Source organism: Pelmatolapia mariae, linkage group LG14 (genome assembly GCF_036321145.2).
Source record: "Pelmatolapia mariae isolate MD_Pm_ZW linkage group LG14, Pm_UMD_F_2, whole genome shotgun sequence".
NCBI lineage: Eukaryota > Metazoa > Chordata > Actinopteri > Cichliformes > Cichlidae > Pelmatolapia > Pelmatolapia mariae.
In genome coordinates, this window is record NC_086239.1 from 31,715,392 (window position 1) to 31,738,478 (window position 23,087).

Here is a 23,087-nt window from a genome sequence, read left to right on the forward strand (position 1 = left end):
TTACATCTTTATTTTAGTTATGTTAAAAAGAGGAGCAGACATGCTGAAATATGTAGAGTACACAGGGACTTAAAGAACCAAGCTCTAATAAGTCGCGGTGAACTTATGACACTGGAAATTGTTTAATTTTGGACAGTTCTCGTCTATAAAGGGCACTAGGTATTTACACTGACAGTTTTGGGCCCATAGACTACGACTTACCTAAAGCGGGGCCAAAAGTGCATTACCCACAGGACAGGTTGTGGGAATTTCACCGTTACAGTTGTCACTTTTCATCGTCTACTGTGGATTAAGTCATAAAGTCCCTATGAACAGTTTAACTTAGAACAATACTCATTATTGCCTTTGCATGATAGGCCCGAAAATTTTAGTAAAATGTTTCCAAAAGTCACCCAAACGATTTTTGTAGAAAAATACAGACGATACCAAATTTTCCGATAACTGTGAAGGCAGCATTACCTCGCGACATCACAGGCGCTGTCTACAGGGTGGAACCGTTAAGCTAGCAGCAGTTTCTAGCTTAGCTGAGCTTTGGTTAGTCCACGTCGAAAGGAAAATAAAGCTTCCCGATGCTCGTAGTTGTTATGCTATAGTTAGGTGAAGCTTCGCGTGGTTATGGTCAAGGTAAAGTAACCAAATATAAAGACAAGTGAGTCGGCTTTCAACATTAACCAGTCGTTATGGATGCAGTGAACGCCTTCAACATGGAGGTAAAGTTTTTTCATGTTTTACTTAAGTCCCACGAGCTAAAAGCAAATATAACGCCAGAGCTAACGAATGTCAGTTATTTTCTTATTTGACAGTTAATATTAGTGGTTATTATTTATTTACCATGGGGACAATGCCAGCTTAGTGTCCAGTTGCAACGTAAACATTGTGTCTGCTAAGCATTAGCTTAACTGTAGTTTGATGCTAGTACGTTGATGCTAGTACGTTAATCCTAGACGGCCTTTGATTTTAGTACTCATATAGCTTAATTATTAACGTAGCCCTACTCTACTTTATTTATAAAAATATACAGGCCATCAATGATTGTTGTAGGGACATACGTCACTTCTGTAGAATTAGTGAAATACAGCTGTCGTTACCACATTAGCCTAAAGGTGTTCGAATATTTACTGTTACTTCCAACGAGTTAAGCAAGCAAAGCTTTTCATAAAGGCTACTGGATTATTTAATGTTTTGTATACTTGAAGTGTGTTTATTATCGGCTCACTTAAGTAACACTTTTGAGTTGTGTATTCTTTAAATTTGTTGCAGCTTTAGAAAACTCAAGTGGCCGTTTATGTGATGTCTTGCATATTGTTGTGTCAGCGTTGGTGTGTTATGTTTGTTGGTGAAAATTAAGTATTATACTAAATTAAGTACTATACTAAAGCATAGATATGATTAAAGAGTATTAATAAATAAAATTTAACAATACACAGTCATGTTGGAGTAAACTTTATGTACAAAAAAGATACTGAACTATTTACTGTAAAAACTGTAAAAAAGAAAAAAAGATCAGCACAATTTCATAGATGGAAATAACATTGTAAAATTTTAAAAAGCTACACGTAATAGATCAAATAGAAAAGTTTAAAAAAAGAAACTAATTACAGGAAAGATGTCCTTTAATTGTCATTGTGGCAGTAGACCTGAAGCCAATGTTAGAGAAAGTCTTGTGCTCTCTGTCCAGTAATTGGTGCAGAGGTTAGTCTACAGATGATTTAAATATGGTCATTTGATTGACTGCTGTCTCAGCACTAACATCACTGTCTGCTCAGAAAGTCCTACTGCCAGGTTCAGTCACACTATGGTCAGGGAAGTGTGAGTCTGGCATTGTCTCTATGAAGTTATATTACACTCATTGTTGTCTCTGGGTTTTAATAATCTCATCAAGCTTGTCTTTATTTTATTGTCAGTGGACCTCACATTTACCATGGTGATAGCTTAAGCAGTCTTGATATTTCATTCTCTGAGCTCTCCACTTAGATCAAATCCTGTAACCTTGCTGTCACCATGAGGACGACAGTCTTCATTTTGCTCAGTAGAATAACTAGTGTGATCAGCTTGTAAAGATTCTCCATTGTTAATAGTACACTGAGAAGAAAACCCAAAAGTAGATTTGCAAAACTAATTTTTGTTTTGTTTCTCTTTTGTTTGAACTAATTTTAAATTTTTCCTCTTTCATTACCTCTTAGTTGTTCTCCATGATTGACATGAAGCCGCCAATATCCCGTGCTAAAATGATGTCTGTAACAAAATCAGCCATCAAGGCTATCAAGGTAAAGTGAATTTTATTGTTGGATACCATCATGCATAATGAGCAAATATTTAGACAAAACCTGAGGTTGTGGTTCTTACACAAAGAAACTTAACAAACAAACAAACAAACACTGTAGGTTTATGTGTATTAGCTGTGGTATTACATGGACTTTCTGATTTTTATTTTTTTATATATTTTTTAAACAAAGTGCTACAGTTGTGTGTGGTAATTAATGATAATCATAATATTTTAATCATAATATCTTAAGTGTAGAGACTTTATATACACACATGTATATCTCTATTTGTCTATCTATCTGTGCCTGTGTGAATAATAATAATAGTAATAATGATAATAATAAAAACATCAGGCAATCATTATGAGCAAACGGTTTAGTCATAGGTCTGGGGAGGTGAATTTTATTATTCCACATATATTTTAAGCATAATGAGTTTTCTACTTTATCCTATCAGAAGTTTTGCTCTTGGCAAAATGAGGTGTCACTTGTTTTGGTTTTTTTTGTTTTTGAAGCTTCAGCTGAGAAGAGTAGTTGAAGTGTTTGATGACTCTTTCGACTGATTACAGAAATCATGCAGTAAATGAGAATTTTTTAGCACAAAACAGCATGTTTTTATTTGTCTTATGCTACCATTTTGATAGTCATCCTGTGACTGAAATTTTTTTTTTGTCTCATTAGCTTTACAAACATGTTGTCCAGATTGTTGAAAAGTTCATTAAGAAGGTATGTATTATTCAGCCTTTTAATCTTTACTATGTTGCCAAGTTTAGATAAAAGTGCATTTTACAGATGCGGACTGTAATTTCTTTTGTTTCTTTTCAGTGCAAGCCTGAATTAAAAGTTCCTGGTTTATATGTGGTTGATTCCATTGTTCGCCAATCACGCCATCAGTTTGGTGTTGACAAGGATGTATTTGGTCCAAGATTCTTGAAAAACTTCACAGAGACCTTTCAAAACCTTTATCGCTGCCCAGAGGATGACAAGGTACTTTGTGTTTCAGGTAATTTATATAAGTACAATAAATGCCTTAAAAAGAATCTCATAGATTTTTCTTCCTTTTCCCCCCCTATCAGACTAAAATTGTCCGTGTCCTTAACCTGTGGCAGAAGAATGGTGTGTTTGACATGGACATCCTTCAGCCTCTAATGGATATGGCAAATGGTGTTATTGCAGCTCGCCCTGCAGTGGAAGGTAGTGGAACTTTGGGCAGTGTTTTTAACTATCTGAGAGCAAATTAAGTTATGTTGTAATTAGGGAGGGGGGGGGGATTGCTAAGAATTTAGCGATTCCAGTTCAGTTATCGATATCACTTATAAATTCAATTACTTATTGATTCTCCTTGGGTGCTAATTCTCTCTGTTTTGAGGGTCACCACCATCGCTAAGCAACATTTTAATTAATTGCATGCTTTGTCAAACAACTGTGCACGTTGGAGTCATTTCCCTGCTTTGTTGTGATCATTGTTGGGGTCATTACTCAAAAAAGTAAAAGTCTGGCTACTGGCCCGAGGTCAGCATTCATTGCCCAGCCCTTTAACATCACTCTCTGTTCTTGGCTAGCTTAGCGTTAGCATGTTGTCTGTCTAGGTGGTTTCAGTTGTTTCTATCTTGTATGCAGTTTACTGTTGAATTTTTGTCTTTTTGAGCAATAAAAATAAAAGTAATGGCCACATCCATGCTGCAGACTGCACCGCTATTTTCCTCTCCTGGTACTGAAAAAATAAATGAATAAATCCAAACTGAAATCTGGTGATTGTAGCAGAAGTGCAAGTGGAACCAATATGTGGAATTGTTAGGCAAGCAGAATAACAATTCAAAGAAATTAAGCTATTGGGAACCAATTCTCACTTCCTATCCCTAGTATTAATTCATCATGCAGACACAAGCTGTTTTATTGTATCTGAACAGTTCCTACTGAGCCCCAACCAGAGACACGGCCTCCTGTCAGTAATGTTCCAGTCATGCCTACAGTCCCCCAGCTACCCAGTCCTGATGCCTTAGCTGCTGTGGCACAGCTGTTTCAGTCTCCACATGGTCAGGAGGTAAGTAATAATGTGGTTTATGTCCTCCAGCAGTTTAACTAATGTTGTGTTAGGTCTAAATGGCCCCTGTTGTTTTTTTTGTTTTGTTTGTTTTTTTTCCTTTTTTTTTCTTTCTAGCTGCAGAGGATGCTCCAGAACATCCAGCAGGCAGATAAGACCCTAGCAGCCACCACTGAAAACAACATACCAAAACAGCCTCAGATCCCACTGGCCCAGCTCAACGCATACAGTGCACACACTGAAAAGAAAAGCTCATTAGCTGAGGTACTGGCACAGCTCTCATTTACATAATTGTTCAATAAATACAAGGGGTTGGCATTTCAACCAAAGACGCAATGGGCCTTGTTTTCCTAAATTCTATACAAGACTTTTTGATGGCTGCAGTCGACTTTGCATATTTGTCCTATTTGTACAGCACCATCTAATCTCACCATGTTATACGGATTTTATTGGTGTGATATAACCTGCTTGTTAGTGTTCATTTCCACTTTTGTTGTTTTATGGTGGTTGGTAAACAGCTTTAGGGTAGACAAAAAGGAGTTGTATCCCTATCCTCAAAACATCTATGTATATTTTTCTCCAGAAACTTCTTGACCGATTTGACTATGATGATGAACCTGAAGACACAATGGCTACTGAAGGCAACATTCACTCACAGTGAGTTTCTGAAAACGTACTCGTGCTTTTACACATGTGTGTAGGGCTGGGTATCATCACTGATTTCTATAACTGATTAAATTCTGATTTACAAGGTCCTGATTCGATTTGATTCAATTCCGTTTTGACTCAGATAGTCAGAAATATTATAATTATGGTCATTTATCAGAAAATATCCATATATTTTTATAGCCATGTATAAAATCTATGTATAAAAACAAAGCTGACACTTGTGAGACTTCATCAGAGGTGTAAGCATCACAGCAGATGCCTTTGTGTCAAAGTAACCGAGAAAAATATTAAGGAGATTTTGCTGGCCTGGCTTTTTATAGAAGTTAACGCCCTTAAAAATATTCTTCAGTAGATCAAAAACTGAAGAAAACCATGGACCAGCAGATGAACATTACCTGATGCTGCTGAAGTGAAGCAGAGCAAAGTTAGAGGTTTTATTAGAGACATAGCTAAGCGTTTTGCGGTTTGGTATAATTTGTAAAAGTTGAAATTTCTTCGGTATTGAACAGCAGATATTAGGCTTTCTTGTAAGAGGTCATTTTTGGGAAAAAAAAACCCAGCAGCTGACAGCACTGTATACAACGGTAGACTGGTGTGTAATATGCAAGCGAATAATGCAGAAAATAGAGATTTCTGATGGGACACTGGCTGAAAGAAGTAAGAAGTAAAGTAAGAGCGAATTCATGACAATGTTTATCAAACGTGAAGTGTAGTTTTGATCTTCTTTTTCTGCTGGTTCAATGAATTTTAGTTGGAGAGTGACGAAACCTGCAGCTTCAGAATATGTGAGATGTTGGCTTCAGCGCCCAGCATGTCCGTGTACATGTTGTCGGGTGAACGCTCCGTGCTTTGTGTTTAGATATTTGTGCAGAAACGTTTTAAGCGTAGTGGGCTATGTTGCTTGTTTTGACTTAAAAGGTTGTGCTTTATTTGCACATTTTATCACTCCCCTCAATATTATCCACACGTTCTATATATCTGTGTATGCATGTGTGACTACAGCACATGGTCTGGGGTTGCATCCTACTGAGTAGCAGAGCCTGAGCACTGAGAGTAGTCTTGTGGTTGACCAGTATTAGCCAAATAGGAAGAGACAAAACACAGTGCATTGCAGTGGATATCAGAAATTGAAAATCAAAGCACTTTTACTTTGATACTTGCTCAAGTGAGTGTGTGAATTAATGGTATAGGGAGGAGCAGGCTGACCACACTGTTGTTTATGGGACGTCCGTGGTTCAGGGGGTTGGGAAGCTCATCTGTAACTGGAAGGTTGCCGGTTAGATCGTTGTGTCCTTGGGCAAGACACTTTATCCTACCGCCTACTGGTGTTGGCCAGTATTAGCCAATATGGCAGCCTCGCTTCTGTCCCAGGGCAGCTGTGGCTACAACTGTGGTTTGCCTGCACCAGTGTGTGAATGTGAGAGTGAATGAATAGTGGAATTGTAAAGCGCTTTGGGTGCCTAGAAAAGCGCTATATAAATGCAATCCATTATCATTATTATCCATTAACTAGTGTCCACCAAAACTGTCAGTCATAATGCTATAGTTTATACAGCTGAAGTTGCCCATTACTCTTGTAAATTAAAATGTACTTGTGCACCACTGAATCAGAGCACACAACACAAAAGTTAAAACTAAAAATCCCATGTTGAATGTAGATGTTTTTGATCATGTTATTGACTGGTTTATTCTTGCTGTGTTATGTGTAAGTGTCTGTAGTCACAAAATGCCTATGATCACAGTTAGGTTAAGTGTTGTTTTACTTTAGTATATTTACCACATGTGTTTGTAATATGGAGTGTGTATTTTGTCATAACAGACCTGAAAATGTGATGAACCAGTTTCTTGGTCTGGGGCCCAACACAGATATTAATCGGCGTATGATGAGTCAGACTGAGGATATAAAGGTACCCGTCTATAACAGTTTTATATGATTACTTTTCTGCCTCTCAGACGTTTTGTCTTCATATTCTTGCAAATTATCAAATTGCTATTTTTTCCCTCTGTCATGTTAAACAAAATTTTTTGTTCCAGTGATTTTTATTTTTAAGATTTTTTTTTAAACACTTCCTTTTCTGGGGCTGTCTCTTTGTCGATCCAGCACAGTGGTGGAATGAGTCAAACTGAGCATCATATGATTCCAGATGGATATCAGTCCACAAATGAGGTTTACTCTCGATCCCGGGTAAGCATTTGTCTTGAATATAAACTTTCTGTTTCACAAGTACGTTGTCATAGTTAGTGGTAGGAACATTTCTATCTTGGCCTATGCTATGAACTGTGGAAAATAAACAAAAAACCTGTCCTGTTGTCATTCTCCTAAAGGGAAGTTCAAGAGAAGATTTATCTATGAGGCGGGAAGGCAGACACAGAGGCCATGTTAGAAGATCCAGATCCAGATCTGGTTCCAGGTAGGGCTGGGCGATATGGCCTAAAATCCATATCATGGTATAATTTGAAGCATGTGCGGTAACGATATATATCTCGATATATTCTTTTCTTCTGTATAACGTATTTTCCACACTATAAGTCACACTTAAAATCCTTTAATTTTCTCAAAAATCGACAGTGCGCCTTATGTATGAATTCTAGTTGTGCTTACTGATCTCGAACTGATTTTATGTAGTACACGGCGCGCAGAAATCTGTCAAAAATGTTTTAGTACGACTTTGGTAAGCTATGAAGCCGCACTGCTTGATGGATTGTCGGAGCATTACGGCTGCCGTAGTCAGGAGCCTCGCTGAGTAATCTGGGTCCAAAAACTCTGTCTGCTTCAGGTCCCAAAGTCAAACAAACACTGCAGCATCACTGAGAGTTAAAAACTGTCTAAATTCTTTCATCTTTAATAAAAGTGTAACAATTAAGTTTAACATCCAGGCATCCATGAAAACAGATTAAATTCAACGGAGTTAGAAGTTAGCAGGAAGTTAGCTCGCTAGTTTCCACCTAAACATGATATACCATGTTCTGACTGAGAGATTTCTCAAAAAATTAAAACGTACAGCTCTGCTATCACTTCCAACATAAATGAAGACAGAAAACTAAACAGCAGTGGCTTTTGTAGGGTTACTGAAGTTGGACTAGCTGGTATATAATGATGTCCTATGTGATCGCTAGCAAAACAACTATGTTAGCATAACATTAGCACAGTGAAGCTAACTTTTTTCCACTCGATAAAAGTTAACGTGAGGACAAATGCAATCACATGGCAGGATGCTATAAACGGACCAAACTTGAGTTAGGAGAACAACTGGGATAATCCATCCACAATAGAAGGTTAGTCATTAATATACTGCAACAACATAGGAATAGAGCAGCTGCGAGAGAATTCAGCATTAATGAATCAATGGTACGGAAGTGGAGGTAGCGCAGTTTTTGGCTTTCCCCATATTCCAAAAGTGATTTGTCTCTTCACTTTTACTGTTGCCCGGCATAATTTGCAACCGCTGCCATGCTTTCGACCAAAAGAGGCGCAGCTTGATGACACCATCAACATGCGCTATCGCGGTAGAGCGGTATAGTCAAAATCTCTACCGTTGGCCAAATTTATATCGTTTCTACCGTATACCGTTTATACCACCCACCCCTAGTTCCACGTAACCACTTTTCTCATAGGGCTGTTCGATATAACGATATATATCGGATGACGATAGAAAAACGTCTATCGTTTCATTTTACGCTATCGTTTGTTTCGTGGTGTCGCAAAATAAACTGTTTACGGCAATATTTTTTCATCATTTTGATGGTCACTGTAGTGGCTATATTAATTTCCTAAAGTTCTCTCTTTCTCTTATATTTAATATAACCACACTACGGACGGACAAGCGCTTGTTTTTTATGCGTTTTCGTTAGCAACAACGACGGTAAAACCACGGCGTGTCCGCTTGTTTATTTTCCACATAAACCTTTCACAATTAAGCTCAAGATCCTGTTGAGGCTTTTCAAAGTAAAACGAGTCACGTGAAAGATGCAGAGTATTTACGGATGAGAAGCAAAAAAGAGCCGCCAGGTGCTAAAAAATAAACCTTAGACTCAAACGTTAGAACAGACTTTTCTCCGCAGCACGCTGTGTAATAAATACTCACAAAGAAAACGGCGGCCGTTACAACTTACGTCTAAAAATGTATAGTTCCATGCATCAGTTAAAACACTCGACTCCAGGTACACGACGCCCAGCTGGAAACACTTCACGCAAGTCGAGCTGCCCGAGATTCACAGTATTTACAGGAAATGTTACATTTTTGTAATTTATATCGTTATATCGACAATAGATGTCTTAATATCGGGATATGAGATTTTGGTCATATCGCACAGCCCTATTTTCTCATCAGTAAAAATTGTGCAAATTGATTTTTTGAGAGTTATGTATTTCAGTGTTCATAGAGTGACACAAGAATAAAGCCCTAAAACTGAAAGATTGTGTTTTTATGCTGCAGGTTCCCTCATTTCAAAGTCAGTGAATTTATTTGCCTGATTTTTCTGGTCAATGCCAAGGTTTAGACAAAAATATTTGGGGTGAAGTAGAAGAAAGAATTTTCTCTTAGCTACCTTTGAATAGTTTTTCTGATTCCTTGAAAAAAATGCTACATCTTGTGTCAAAATATAATTGAGTTTGGGTCAGAGTTCATAGAATACTCCAAATCTGTTTTGTTTTACATGTATATGAGTGATGATTCATGAGACAGTGGTTTATATAGCCTAACAACAGTATTTTTTACATCCAAAGCCATAGACTGTTATTTTTGGAGATGGTGAGAAAGCCTATGGAAAAGTCTTTTTGTGTAGGAAACAAGGACAACACTAACTTCAGGCTATCCCTGCCAAAATCAGAAAGTCATTGCTGTATCACTCCTTTAAACATGTGTTACAGTTACCAAATTCTAAATAAATGTAAATGTTTTTCATATTAGAGCAGGGCGATATGACCAAAAATATTTATCACGATATACATTTGAAAATTTGCAATAACGATATAACTGACGATATAATTGACACTAGACAAAATAACTCCACAACTTTATTCGTGCAAAAAAAAAAAAATCAAGGTATTTTCACTTAAACAAACAGCTGTTTTTTATGTGCATTAAAGTTATATAAAAATTTAAGAGTGCAAATGCAAAATCCTTGCTGACAGTTTAACCAAAAGGCATTTCCAGTGGAAATTGGCCGACATATCCTCAGCATAACCATGTATAATATCCACAAAACTTAAAAAGAGGAGGTTATATACACACAATATGGTAATATTTTGTTGAAGCACAGTACGTATCACTCTGCGAGGCTCCTGCCTACGGTAGCCGTAATGCTCCGACAATCAATCAAGCGGCGCGGGTTTGTAGCTTAGCAAAGTCGTACTAAAACATTTGACAGATTTCTGCGCGCTGTGTACCACAAGAAATCGTTTCGAGGTCAGTAAACACAACCAGAATTCATACATAAGGCACACGGGATTATTAGGGGCACTGTCGATTTTCAGAAAAACCAAAGGATTGATTTTAAGTGTGCCGTATTTTCCAAAAAACACGGTAATAATGACGGCCCGCTAGCTTGCGCTACCAAAAATGGTGCTTTGTGTATCTGACGGACGAAAGCTAAACCAGTTCCACATCACTGAAGTTGCAGCATTTTTACAAACCAATTCTGGTTCATCCGTTTCATTCACCGATCCGCTTTCGCCCTTCTCATTCTCTGTCGCCGGCACGCTTTTTTCGCCATGTGCGTATGAAAACAAAGGCACGGCGCATGCGCGTTTTACCCATATTCTATCGCGATATTTCATTTTCTTATCATTGCCCGACATCATACCGGTATTACCGTGAACGGTATGATATGGCCCAGCCCTATTTCATATTATAGTGGACCAGGAAAGTATTTAATAACCTCAATGCATTATTGAGCACAAATTACAAGCAGTGAAGTCCCAAAACCCTCTGGTCATCTTGTCATTTCTTTCCATCTGAAAAGAGTTGTTTTCGCCTGGGGAATTGGATTATTTTTCGAAACAGTGTTCACTGGTTTTATTCTTTTGTATTTCAGATCTCCAAGGAGAAGAAGATCAAGATCTTCATCTCGCTCAAGAAGGTCAAGGCGTTCTCTCTCCCGAGAACAGCGCTGGAGATCTCATTCTCAGGATAGGAGTGAAAGAGAGAAGGACAGAGAGCGCAGACAAAAAGGTCTTTTCAGCATAAAGAGTCAGACGCTCAGTGGTATGTACTCAAACCAATAAACACGACTAAATGTCACAGATGATGGCGTGCATAAAGCTCCAGGAATCACTACTCAGTTTCACTTGCAGCTACTGTATCAGTGGGATATTTTTTTTCCTTATTCATTTATTTTGGTGAAGTGTATTTTGTAATGGGGATTATTTTCTTGTACATCAGAACACCTAATGAATTTCTTTATATAGTAGTAGTCTATAGTAGTGGTTTACTAGAGTATATATTGTAATTTTCTTAGAAGAATTTATTTTGTATAAATTCATCTTTACAAGATCTGAGGCTTCAGCAGTCATGAGTTATTTAAGTCAATACATTTTAGAGCTAAGTGTGAACTCTTGCTTAAAAAAAAAATCTAAAAGCCTTGATCCTTAATGTAATTTGTTATTCTGTCTTTTTGCTTATAGTTTGCAGTACTACACTTTGGGTTGGACAGTTAGACAAGAAAACTCAGCAGTCTGATGTAATGTCTCTTTTGGAAGAGTTTGGGCAGATTGAGTCCATCAATGTAAGTTTGGACAATTCATGTCAGAGATGCTTATAAACATTATTGATTTACACAAGCTTCAATGATCTTAATGCATTTCACCTTTTGTGTCCAGATGATTCCTCCAAGGGGTTGTGCCTATATTGTTATGGTTCACAGGCAAGATGCCTACACAGCCTTGAACAAACTCAGTAGGGGATCATACAAAGTCAATCAGAAACCAGTTAAGGTATGCAATGTTTTTAATTTCCATTTATGTATTAGTTTTTTTTTTGTTTTTTTTTTGTTAGTGTTATTTGATAACTTAATGATTATACCAAACATCATTCTTCCCTAGATTGCTTGGGCCTTGAATAAAGGTATAAAACCTGCTCACAAAAAGTTCTGGGATGTGGAGCGGGGAGTTACCTACATCCCCTGGAATAAAGTCAAAGTTGAGGAGTTGCAGAGCTATTGCGAAGGTGGTATGCTGGATGTAGAAACACTAAATCCAGGTAAACAATTAGCCATTATTTGAGTTTCAGCAAAATTCACCTGCTGCAAGAATATACAAACTTTGTGCTTTTTTTGTTTGTTTGCAGAGTGGAATATTACCAAAGACATCAACAATCAGGCAGCTGTTAATGGAGTGTTGGAAAGTGTACCAGATGGAATCATCTCTGCTCATGTTCAGGTAATGCTAATTGCAGTCCTTAAACACCTTTTAATACTACAAGTGTTCTTTTTTATGGGTTTAATGGTCTTAAAGAAAGACTTAACAATCTTTCTTGTGAAAGCTGTAAAGCTAATAAATTTTTGTTGAACAATGAGTAGTGGAGCCTATCTGAATCATCCTCTTTGTCATCTTTTAAAAAGTCACATCACTGCGTTGAAGATTTAATAAATTATTTAAGAGAAGGCAGAATATTAAAGAAACATGTTTCACATTTCTTTCATTTCTAAGTTCTGCTCAGTGTGTTAAAGCATTTATAATGACTTTCACCATGACAATGGGATACAACTGGCTGGGTGGAGTTGTGTATTGCAACCAGCTGATGTTGGGAGAATGCAGACATCATCGCTGCCCCTGCTACTGCACACAGGTGTAAGGGGAAGGAGGAAAGGAAATGGAAAAAATATAAAATTAAAACATTTGTTAAAATATCAAGGAGATGAGAGAAAAAACTAAGAATTAATGTGTTGGTGTGCATTGCTACATTGTGTGTAGGTCCAAACATACTTTTTTAAGGAACACTTAAAGATCTTTAGATGTTTTTCTTAAATAACCGGATTGAGGACAATTTCGGTTGTTTGATCGTTTGGCAGCACAGGGAGACCAAGAACCAGCTGGCATTGAAAACTGGTTTAGAAAACACTGGTTGTGTCCTTCAGGTTTACTGCAGTGTTGTGGTGTAGCAAATATACAATAACAATACACAACACAAGATAATTACCTTCCAGTGGTGATTGTGTCTATGTGCAGAATGTAAAGTGCAGTTTTTGAGCACTTCAGGAATGTAAATGGTGAGGAAATGGACAGTGAAAGCAAAATATGTGCAACATAAACATGCTGGAGTACATCACAGACTTGTGTTTATTTCTGGTAAAATCACAACTGGTGGGCTCAAGGTCAGATGGTAAAATACCAGGGAAAAAGTGCCTATCAGCTTTGTTCTCAGTGGTGAGACTGCTACTCTGGCATACATTTTGCCAATAACCTGTAAAAGAAATAAATGTAAATGCAACTTGTTAGTTGTGTTTAAAATAATTTTGTAGATAAGCTTACACTTTATACCTTAGCCCTTGTTTTAAATCTTGCATGCACAAAGTTGAGCTTCGAGAAGGGAATAAACATTATCATGTGTTTATGCTTCAGGCATCTGCATCCTACAGTTACCATGGTTTTTACTCTTTTTATATGCACAGTTTTGTTTCATGAAGGTGAAAAAGCAGTGTAATGTGTTTATGCTTGAGTTATGCTTCAGGCCTCCGTAAGCTTTAGTTACCATTTTGATTCTTATGCAAAAAGTTTTTTGTCAAGTTATCCATAGATACTTTAGAACAGTGGTCCCCAACCCCCGGGCCATGAACTGGTACCGGTCCGTGAGTCGTTTGGCACTGGGCCGTGGGAGTTGAGGCGTGGGTGTGAAATTTATGGTTTTTATCGGTTTTTATCTTTTTTCTTTTTTTTTTATCGTTAACTCGGTTTCCCTGGGTCTTTTCCTGTGTGTGTGTTTTTTTTTTTTGTTTTGTTTTTTTTTTTTTTCCTGGTACTGGTACTGGTTTTATTTTGTTGTATTTATCCTCGACACCTTAAAGGCCATTACGTGAAAATATTGTCGGACTTAAACAGGTCCTTGGCACAAAAAAGGTTGGGGACCGCTGCTTTAGAGTCTCCAAACTGGCCTTTTTTGGGAACGTCAAAGCCATACCCATAAAAATATAACTTATTTTGTAGAATTATCAAATTGTAACTGGCACACATAACAGATCTATTCATTTGGTGGCATATAATTTAAAAATATAAATGCAGGGGGAAAACTGTTATAATAGCATTTTTAGTGATTATTACCTTTACCATATTATTACCTTTGCCAAAATCATTTCACTGGGAACCACTTGCTTTCTCTGCTGAGAGAGAGCAGGGCCAGCTACCTTCAGCCCACAGTAAAGTTTACAAGAATGTGGCGGTTTTTCTGCATAGGGACTTTATTTTAGCTTGCACTATTCATATTAGTTTAACATGTGCGCTGTGGCTGTATAAAACATACCAGTATGGAAGGGAGGAGTCAAAAAGATCACTTATGTATATGTTCATTATTGTTGAGCAGGTTTTCTCATAAGTAATATAAGTTTGTTTTTGGCTCTAGAAAAACTTTAAAATAACATGTGTTCTCTGTCTGTGGGTGAGACAGAAGTTATATCTTTGATAACTGCGTCATTGTCACTGTGGTTGTGTTACAAATGTGTTGATCAGACAGAATTAAGCTTCTTAGGTTAAATTTTTAAATACAAACTACTCACCTTCATGTTTCTGAATGCATTTTATCGTTTATACACATCTATCCTTTGCTTAATTGTAGGCTTTTGCAAAACATGGTGGTCTCAATAAAGAAGGACCTCTTTCCTGTCTAAATATGACAGGACAAAAACACAGTTATTGCAGGTTAACATGCACTCATGAAAAACTAATCATACATATTATTTTTCCATTTTTGTGAATAATTCCCCTGAAAGCCAACACATTGATCCTTATTGCAGTTAAAAGGGGAGCTGTTCTGTTTGTTTACCCCTGCAACTGTAAGTGTTTGTTAAAACAGACTAATCTAAAGTCACTGTCACACACAGAGGATGTATTTGAGCTTTTATAGGCATTATTTCCTGTAGCTGTGTGAGAATGAAAAGATCCAATGTGGTCAAATCAGACCAAACGCTCTTTTATGTGCTACGTTCTTAATATAAGACCCTATTGTGACCATGTGAGAATATAGCAAGGTCTATTCTATATAGTTTAAATTCATAAGAAACCTGTGGATGACCCACCTCCTGCCTGTTCTGCTCAGGTAGTCTTTGCCTAAACCAGACTGAGCACTTCACTTAGTGAGAATGCTTTTACCATTTTTCACGAGGTACCCTACACATAGGGAAAGGGCAGCTGTAGGTACCAGCATGGGGATAAATATGTTGTCAGGATAGGAATATATTATAATCTTGTATAGTCAAAGAATACATGTTAAACTTTCATGGGAAGGGGAATAGTTTGAGGCATAATCAGTAGAGATCATATACTGACCTTTGTCAGTCTTACTAGAGAAATTCTCGTATTTCTGTTTTAAATGAATGTCAGACTATTTACTCTCTGCATCCAAAAAATCTGCATGTCCACCATTCAGATAGGCTCCTCTACTGGTAGGCCTTACATTCAGCAGTGCTTATTCTTAAATTCTTCTTTCTGTCTTGAAATATGCTTGCACCTTAACTCAATAATCTTGTACTGTATCATATAACTTATTCCAATAAAATGGGAATCATAAAATCTTTTAATTATTGTGGTGTGTGTAGAGGGAAATATTCCTGTTATCCTTTCTCTGTTTCAGTATTCAAGCTGTGCTTTTCAGAATGTGTGCTGGGCAAATTTATTAGTAATTGTGTAACTTTTACTTATTACAAAAATCATGAGTTAATCATTCATCAGTGCTTGAATGACAAAAATATATGAAAAATATGGGTTGGAGTGAGTGTGAATTTTAACATATAACCAAGTAAAAAAAAAAAAAAAAAAAAAGGTAAATAGTTTTCATGAAAGTATAGACAATAATACAAAAGAGCAAGTCTCACGTTTAGTCACAATAATTTTTTTTTAATAAACCTAAAAGTAACATTTAAGTCCTCCTGACTCTTAAGAAGCTAAAGCTAGAAGCTAAAATAGGCTTTCTAGCATCTCGCTTGGAAGAAAAGTTCGAATTGACTATGCGTGACTGTTGGCTGCTGGTGGGACTTAAAGTCCAAGTGGGAAGAGGAATATCAAAGTGGGAGACAAGGTAAGCCGACAGCAACTGTAGCAAACTGGCCAATTTTTGAGTATTGGAAACATGATTTTTTTTTTTTTTTGTTTGTTTGTTCATTTCTTTGTTTTTACGCTATTACCCAATGCTTCAAGATCTTGATCTTAACGGAGTTAGTCTCACCCCACATACAGTCAAATAACATTAACCTCTAAGAATTTATCTTTGAGGAGCAGCTGAACTTATTTTAATAATACAGCAGGTTTGAGGGTCACATTTAACTCCAACTAAATCTCTGCTGGACTTGGAACATGGCTCAATTATGAAAGGAAAAACTCCTTAATGCCTATCAACAATAAAACGATTTCTCTTAGTCTGGTTAGGTGGGTAGGTATGAATTAATCACAGGTTTCTTGTATGAAGCTTACTCTGTTTTGATAGTGCTGTCTTTGCCCATTTCCTACTGAAACAAATGTTTTTATGCCATCCTCTGACTGATGCTGAACGATGACTGACTGTCCTCACCACCAGATTATATTATAAAAGGCTATTGGCTTGCTGGCCAGATGTCAAGCAGTCTTGCAAGTAGTCATTGCAGTAGTTTGCACGTTGAACCACTTTATGCCAAAGGATACCAAATGGACGTAGAGAAAAATTTCAGTCAGTGAAGGAACTTTACAGACCACGTTGGTCGTTTTGACAGACCGTGATACCTACAGGTATCACTATTTAGTCCTTCTCAAGGCGATAATAAAAGATAATCCAAACATGCCTTAAAGTCACTTAAATGCTTTACAACTATACCTTTGTTACATTTAATGTATGCAAATTTGTGACTATACAAATTTGACCCTGCTTTTCCCTCATCCATTTGCATGCAGCCTCTCACTTTCTTGCTGCATCTCCAATAGAAAACGCTGGTCCACACTCTGGTCCGTACTTTGTTTTTGTTCAGTTGGGAAGAGAGAGGTCTCGAAAACTGACCAGTCCTCCTGACCAGTCAGGTCTTTTAACCAGTTTTTCTTCACCTCCACTTGATGCGTGTCTGATGTGAACAGGCACATGAGATGAGCACAGTAAACACATAAATGTTGAAACAGAAAAGAACAAAATTTCACACTGAGATGAAGTGAATGCTTATAAACCACATGAGTCTTTTTCTGGACTTCTTCATTAAACAAATGATTTGCTGCTAGTGTTGTTTAAATAGTTGTGGTCACTAGCCTTGAGAAGTTATACCCACCCTACTAGTTGGGGGATTAGTTTATGTATGTGATCTTTAAATGCTGTCATTACTAATACTGCAGCATCTGCAGAATACTGCAGCAAAAATACTCATGTTGTTGACTACTTGTTTCGCTAATGACATCTTCCCTCTGCCTGAACTGTAAGATCATACAAAAAATATTTTACCAACTTATTATTTCTGTGAAGTTCTGTGGCAACAATCCTGCACGTCAAAATAATGTCCATCCAAAGTCTGTTTGAATGGCTTTTGGGAAAGTTTCACTTTGGATGACATACATGGCAACCATGTGAGTCATGTAGACCTGAAGTGATTTTGTCTTTGGGAATTAACCTCTTTATATAAATGTTTGGTCTTCCTCTGTGCTCTGCTTGGGAAAGTCAGAAGAAGTTGTGATTATTGCAGGAGTATACAAACCACATGTTTTGGATACTGAGTACAAACTGAAGAAACCTTTTCAGAAAAAACCTTCTGTTTTCAGAAAAACTGCATTCCGTAACATCATCCGACTAAAATAACTGAGTATCTGAGAAAAAATACTGACAAAATACTAGAAACTTATACAAAATACCTATTGTTTTCTATGTATGTAATACCTCTCAGCATTGACGTCTTGACATGAGTACATCACAGGATGCACCGCCAATTTTTTTTCATACACTGATAGACTTCAGCTGTCCAGAGAAGCTGCAGTTTTACAGTTTTCTCCTTGGATCGGCACATCCCAGCTACGTTTACTGGCTCTTCCGTCTGTACAGCATGTCACCTGGGAGGTATGAGCGTCAAATGATGTCAAATAACATGAAGCAGTAAGTGTAAGTGTTGACTGACTCTGTGGAGTTTTGATGTCAACCAACATCAAGAGCAGCAGCAGCAGGAGAGAAGTGGTCGAGGAAGAGACATTGGAAAGGAGGACACAGAGCTAAACAGTGCCAGGTAGAAAATGTATGCACCAAACATGCAATTGAATCAAAGACTGACATGCTCAACACAGTGTGGTTGGCTTGTCAGCAAATCATTCCAGCTTCTGCATCTTATTAATGAGGAAACAAGTCTTGGAGCTCGTGGTTTGTGTCATTTTCAGCCTTTACACTTTTGTCACGTCACAGAAGTTTGATGGACCGAGCTTTGTTGGGGGAAAAAATCTGTAGAAGTAGAAGAAATATTTTGCATCATAACGCCCTGTGAATGTTCTTGTTCTGTTTTTTTTTTTTTTAAAGGTTAAACTCCTCTGCTCTGCTTAATGGCAAATATTACTATTGTTATAAGCCAAGTGTCTCAATAGAAGCCCAAAAAATTCAAACCAAGTCAAATAAACATGTTGATTAATTACTACTTATTTTTAATCACCAGTTATAGCTCTCATAATGCATTATTCACTATTGACAAATAACCATAGAATATTTTAAAAAACAGACGTTCTTTCACAATGTTTCACAGACATTATAAAAGGTGTTTCTTTTATTACATTTGGAAAAGGCAAAAACTATAAAGACCAAAACGGTTCTTACTCTGGTAAAGACGCACCAAAATTATGAAAATACCTAAAGTAACAAGAAACAATCAGTTAACTCATAGGTCATCCAGACTGTTGACACAGTTTAACTTCTGTTATAGAGTGTGGAAATCCACGGGCAACAAAAACATTTTAACAGAACAAAGTGTACAGCATTTTTATGTAAATTACCTTAAACTTCTATATGATATTGTTTTAATTTTTCTGAGTAACCTTTTTCTACAAATTGCCATGACCATTAAAGATGTTATCTGGGGTGAGCGGTGTTTTGTATAGTAGTTAACACATTAACCTTACACGTGAAGGGGGGAGACCAAAACCTAGCCTCAGGGGATAACAAGCTAGTGTACTTCTAGCGTTGGGCCCAAGCTCCAAAAAAATAGAGTAATAGGGTTGTGTCAGGAAGGGCAACCTGCGTGAAATGTGTCCCACATTAAACTTGGGGTTTCATCTGCTTTCACAAATTCTTGAGGAAAAAAGGAAGTAGCTGAATGTACATGTATTTATTTCATTTTATTTATTTAGTATTAAATATGTTTGTTGTTTGTTAAAAAAAACCAGGTCTTTTAAAATTTCATATACAGTGGAACCCCGGCTTACGAATTCCCCATTTAACGAAAAATTCAAGTTACGAAGGCACTTAACGGCAATATTTCTGCCCGTGGTACGGCAAAATGCCCGCGTAACGAAATAGATAAAATAGAAAATTTAAAAAAATTAAATTAAAATTCCATAATGTTATGTACATGTACTCGTACGTATGTATGCATGCATACGTATGCTTTCTTCAACCTCCGCCACCTCCTCCTCCACCAAGAACTTCGTCTTCAGCCAGCATCGCCTCACTCAAAAGGCGATGGAAAAAGGTGCTTCGACTTACGAAAATTATGACTTACAAAAGACCCCCTGGAACGAATTAATTTCATAAGTCGGGGTTCCACTGTATCTCTTTTTAGGGATCCAACTATGTGTGTTCAAAGTTCATTTCCATTTTAAAATATCAAACTGATTAAAATACACAGTATTTAGAGGCATGCATTTCAGGTTCTGTTAGTTCAACATTCATTAACTTGTGTTATGAAAAATATATGCAGTTTTGTTTCAGTCATATTGAAATGAGGTGAAATTTCAAGAAAAGAGGGGATTCTTCGGTTACATCGAGTAATACAACAATGATCTAGATCCATGTTTGAAGAACATCAGGCTCACATGAGTCTCCACAAAGGTAAGGGTCATAAAAATTATCTTTGGATGTGCTTCGCACCCTGATGATGCCATGGGATTGTTGGAAGATGATGGAAATTTTCATCATAATAAAATGGCTCTTTGAATATTTGTTCTTAAAAAAGAGAAGAACCCTAAATTGTCGGTTCTTAAGTTCAGTTTATTGTAGGTTATCTCGCTACCGTCTTTTCACAAGTCTTCCAAGTAGCACAATAGACAAAGACCAAAGGAATTATTTTGACTGAAAGCATTGAGTTGACACTCATCAAGGATCAGATCTTGATCAAACAGCTTATGCCTGGCTGCGTGCCTCATGTGGCTTCCTCTGTGGGAATAGCCTGCAGGAAACATGAAGCAGTTGTTATACTCTGCTGATGGAGTGAAACACCAGGGTAAGAGCAGACCATTATGTTGTAACTATCAAGTTTGTTTTTTCCACTGCTGCTTTTTCCTCTTTCAGTGGATGCTAATAGCCATATGAGAAAAAAAAATGTATGTACAAATGGACCCGTTTTTTTTTTTGTTTTTTTTGGGGGGGGGGGGGGGAGTCTTTTCAACAATACACTTTTTTCTTTGTAACTGTATATATTGTACTGAAATGAAAGAAATCTTAAGGCGGAAATGAAACTAGACATTTTAAAAAAGGTTTTTTTTACATTTAGCTAATGCAGAATTCACATGACGTAATAGATTAATTCAATCAGCTCTTATCAGTAAATTTCATCATTGCCAAAGGCTGATACACTTTCTAGACAAACGTGCTGGGCCACCTGAATATTACAACTATTGGAGCTGGAACACCATAACTTGAAACTCCCAGCACACAGTGTTAGTACTGATATTCATGCCACGTGAGGTTTAAAATTGGAGTCATTGAGTCAGCAACAAGTCAACTGTTGGTGACTTTTACACACTATGCGGCTCAAACCCATGGTAACCCCATCTGACACTTTGTGGCTAAATTGCTGTGGTTCATAAATGTTTCCACTTTACAGTGAAACCACTTACAGTTGATGGTGAAATATCTAGGAAGGGCTCCTATGACTACCAAGCTTGAGTTCCACAAGCTCTTTTAAAGGTCCCATTCTTTCACAAATGTTTGTAAAGGCAGACTGCATGGCTGCATGCTTGATTTATACTATGGCAATTGGACTAATTTCAAAGATTTAAGAGATGTGACAGAAAATTTTGACAATATAGTGTATTGGTCACAGCAGCAGGGAGTTAAATTATACATTCCTGCCCCAGGTAGTTATTTGTAATTATTTAAGAAAAGGTAGATGTGGCAATGTTGGAAAAACTTACTGTACTCTCGCCCCCTTCAGTGCCTTGTCCATTTAAACTTCAAACTTCAGTGTGGAAAAATCCTCCCTTTGGTTCCCTCCAATGGCAGTATCAAAATGTGCAGTATTGCAGACAGAAATGTACACCACTGTGGAGTCTCAATTTGGCTTTTCAGTAAAATTATGAGTATTAGAACCTGGTGACTGCTGTCCAGATTCAATGTAGCTTTTTTTTTGTCTTGCCTGAAGAAACAAATCAGCTTTTTACCTAAGATTAAAACTGCTAATCTTAAATCAAGTGATGGTAGTTTAGGCTGAGTGTAGTTCAGGTATGTCCTTCATCTGAGGGCCACAAGGTGTATGCAAACAATGTTACATTTCCTACACGCTGTGACTTCAGATAAATGCTTACATTGTTAAAGAGCTGTGAATGATTTGGAATTACTGGAATATAAACTCGATTATTTATAAAATTATTTATAAAATGTGATCTGACATCTAAACTCTCAACACAGAAGCTGTTTTTTAAAGTTATTTTTCCTAAACACTCTTAGTCCAGATTTGGAAAACGTAAGTGAACTCTTGACTTAGTCAGAATTATTTTGGCTCACAGCCTCCATCAGACACAGCGTGTACAATGGTAAGAAGAATTTTTGTTTCCTCACAATCTACAAAACTTAGTGGTCATCAGTGTTTCTGTGTGTTTCGGTGGCTCCCACTGCATCCATGCCCTGTAGCACAGCAGCCCCATGCCATTCATCATGCTTCGCAGTTGGAATGAGGCTATGAAGCTGATGTGTGGGCTTTTTTTCCTTCTAAACCTGTATCCAGAAAGCTGGAAATTCTTCTCAGCTACCTACAGAAAAATATTATTAATACCCATCATCATCTGTTATATATCATTATCTGGAAAGTGTGAATGCTGCTCTTGGTGAGATTTTTGCAGGCCACCCACTGCCTTTATTTATAGGGAGGGACTGCAACCTACACTTCTCCCATTTTAAGTGTTTCTTGGAGAAGTTGGCAGCACAGGTATTGAAATAATTTTTTTCAGCCTGCAATTTGAATTATTATTTAGTATGCTCAGTAAAGATATGAGAAGTACAACTGTGGTTACTAATTTACTGTTACTTTTAGTTATTAGTTTAGTCAGATTCTTTTTCAGTAATTGTGATTAGGCTCAAGATCAGATCACATTTCATGAGTAATCAATGGAGATATTAAAATATTCCAAATGCTTTGCATGATTTTTGTTGTCAATGTACATCATACAACCGACATGTGGAAACTGTAGGTGCTGCAACGTGCAGTTAATATGAAAGTGGTTAGAACTGCATGTCCTCAAGTGGCCACTTGAGGTTGGTTCAAGCAGTGAGTCAGTCCTCATAGACTTCCATGTTTAAATGGCCAACTTTAAAAAATAAGTTTACAGTAAGGTACTGGTCAGTCCTGGTAGCTAAACTACACCTACATAAAAACTGTACAGATGGCATTATTTTTATTAGTTATCTGTTTATACTTGTGTCACAGTAGCTGTGGCTAGCAGCTATCTGCCAAGCTTCATCTCTTCTCAATTGAATCACAGAGTTCTCGACCATGTATGCTATCTGACAAATATTACTGCTTGCTGTTTAGCCAGATGCACAGCAACC

General features: G+C 37.2%; 1 protein-coding gene across 1 annotated transcript in view; it reads left to right on the plus strand.

The window, feature by feature from the left end:
• The first annotated feature begins 485 nt into the window (after positions 1-485).
• LOC134641314 (SR-related and CTD-associated factor 4-like) overlaps positions 486-23,087 on the plus strand; it is a 28,883-nt gene continuing 6,281 nt past the window's right edge. The window contains exons 1-16 of the mRNA XM_063493680.1: positions 486-710; positions 2,184-2,267; positions 2,946-2,990; positions 3,090-3,251; positions 3,341-3,458; positions 4,175-4,308; positions 4,426-4,572; positions 4,892-4,965; positions 6,797-6,884; positions 7,079-7,162; positions 7,303-7,388; positions 11,014-11,183; positions 11,603-11,703; positions 11,798-11,911; positions 12,020-12,176; positions 12,264-12,355. Of these exons, the coding sequence (XP_063349750.1) occupies positions 681-710; positions 2,184-2,267; positions 2,946-2,990; positions 3,090-3,251; positions 3,341-3,458; positions 4,175-4,308; positions 4,426-4,572; positions 4,892-4,965; positions 6,797-6,884; positions 7,079-7,162; positions 7,303-7,388; positions 11,014-11,183; positions 11,603-11,703; positions 11,798-11,911; positions 12,020-12,176; positions 12,264-12,355 (1,686 nt within the window). The 5' untranslated portion in view covers positions 486-680. The remainder of the gene's footprint in view (positions 711-2,183; positions 2,268-2,945; positions 2,991-3,089; positions 3,252-3,340; positions 3,459-4,174; positions 4,309-4,425; positions 4,573-4,891; positions 4,966-6,796; positions 6,885-7,078; positions 7,163-7,302; positions 7,389-11,013; positions 11,184-11,602; positions 11,704-11,797; positions 11,912-12,019; positions 12,177-12,263; positions 12,356-23,087) is intronic.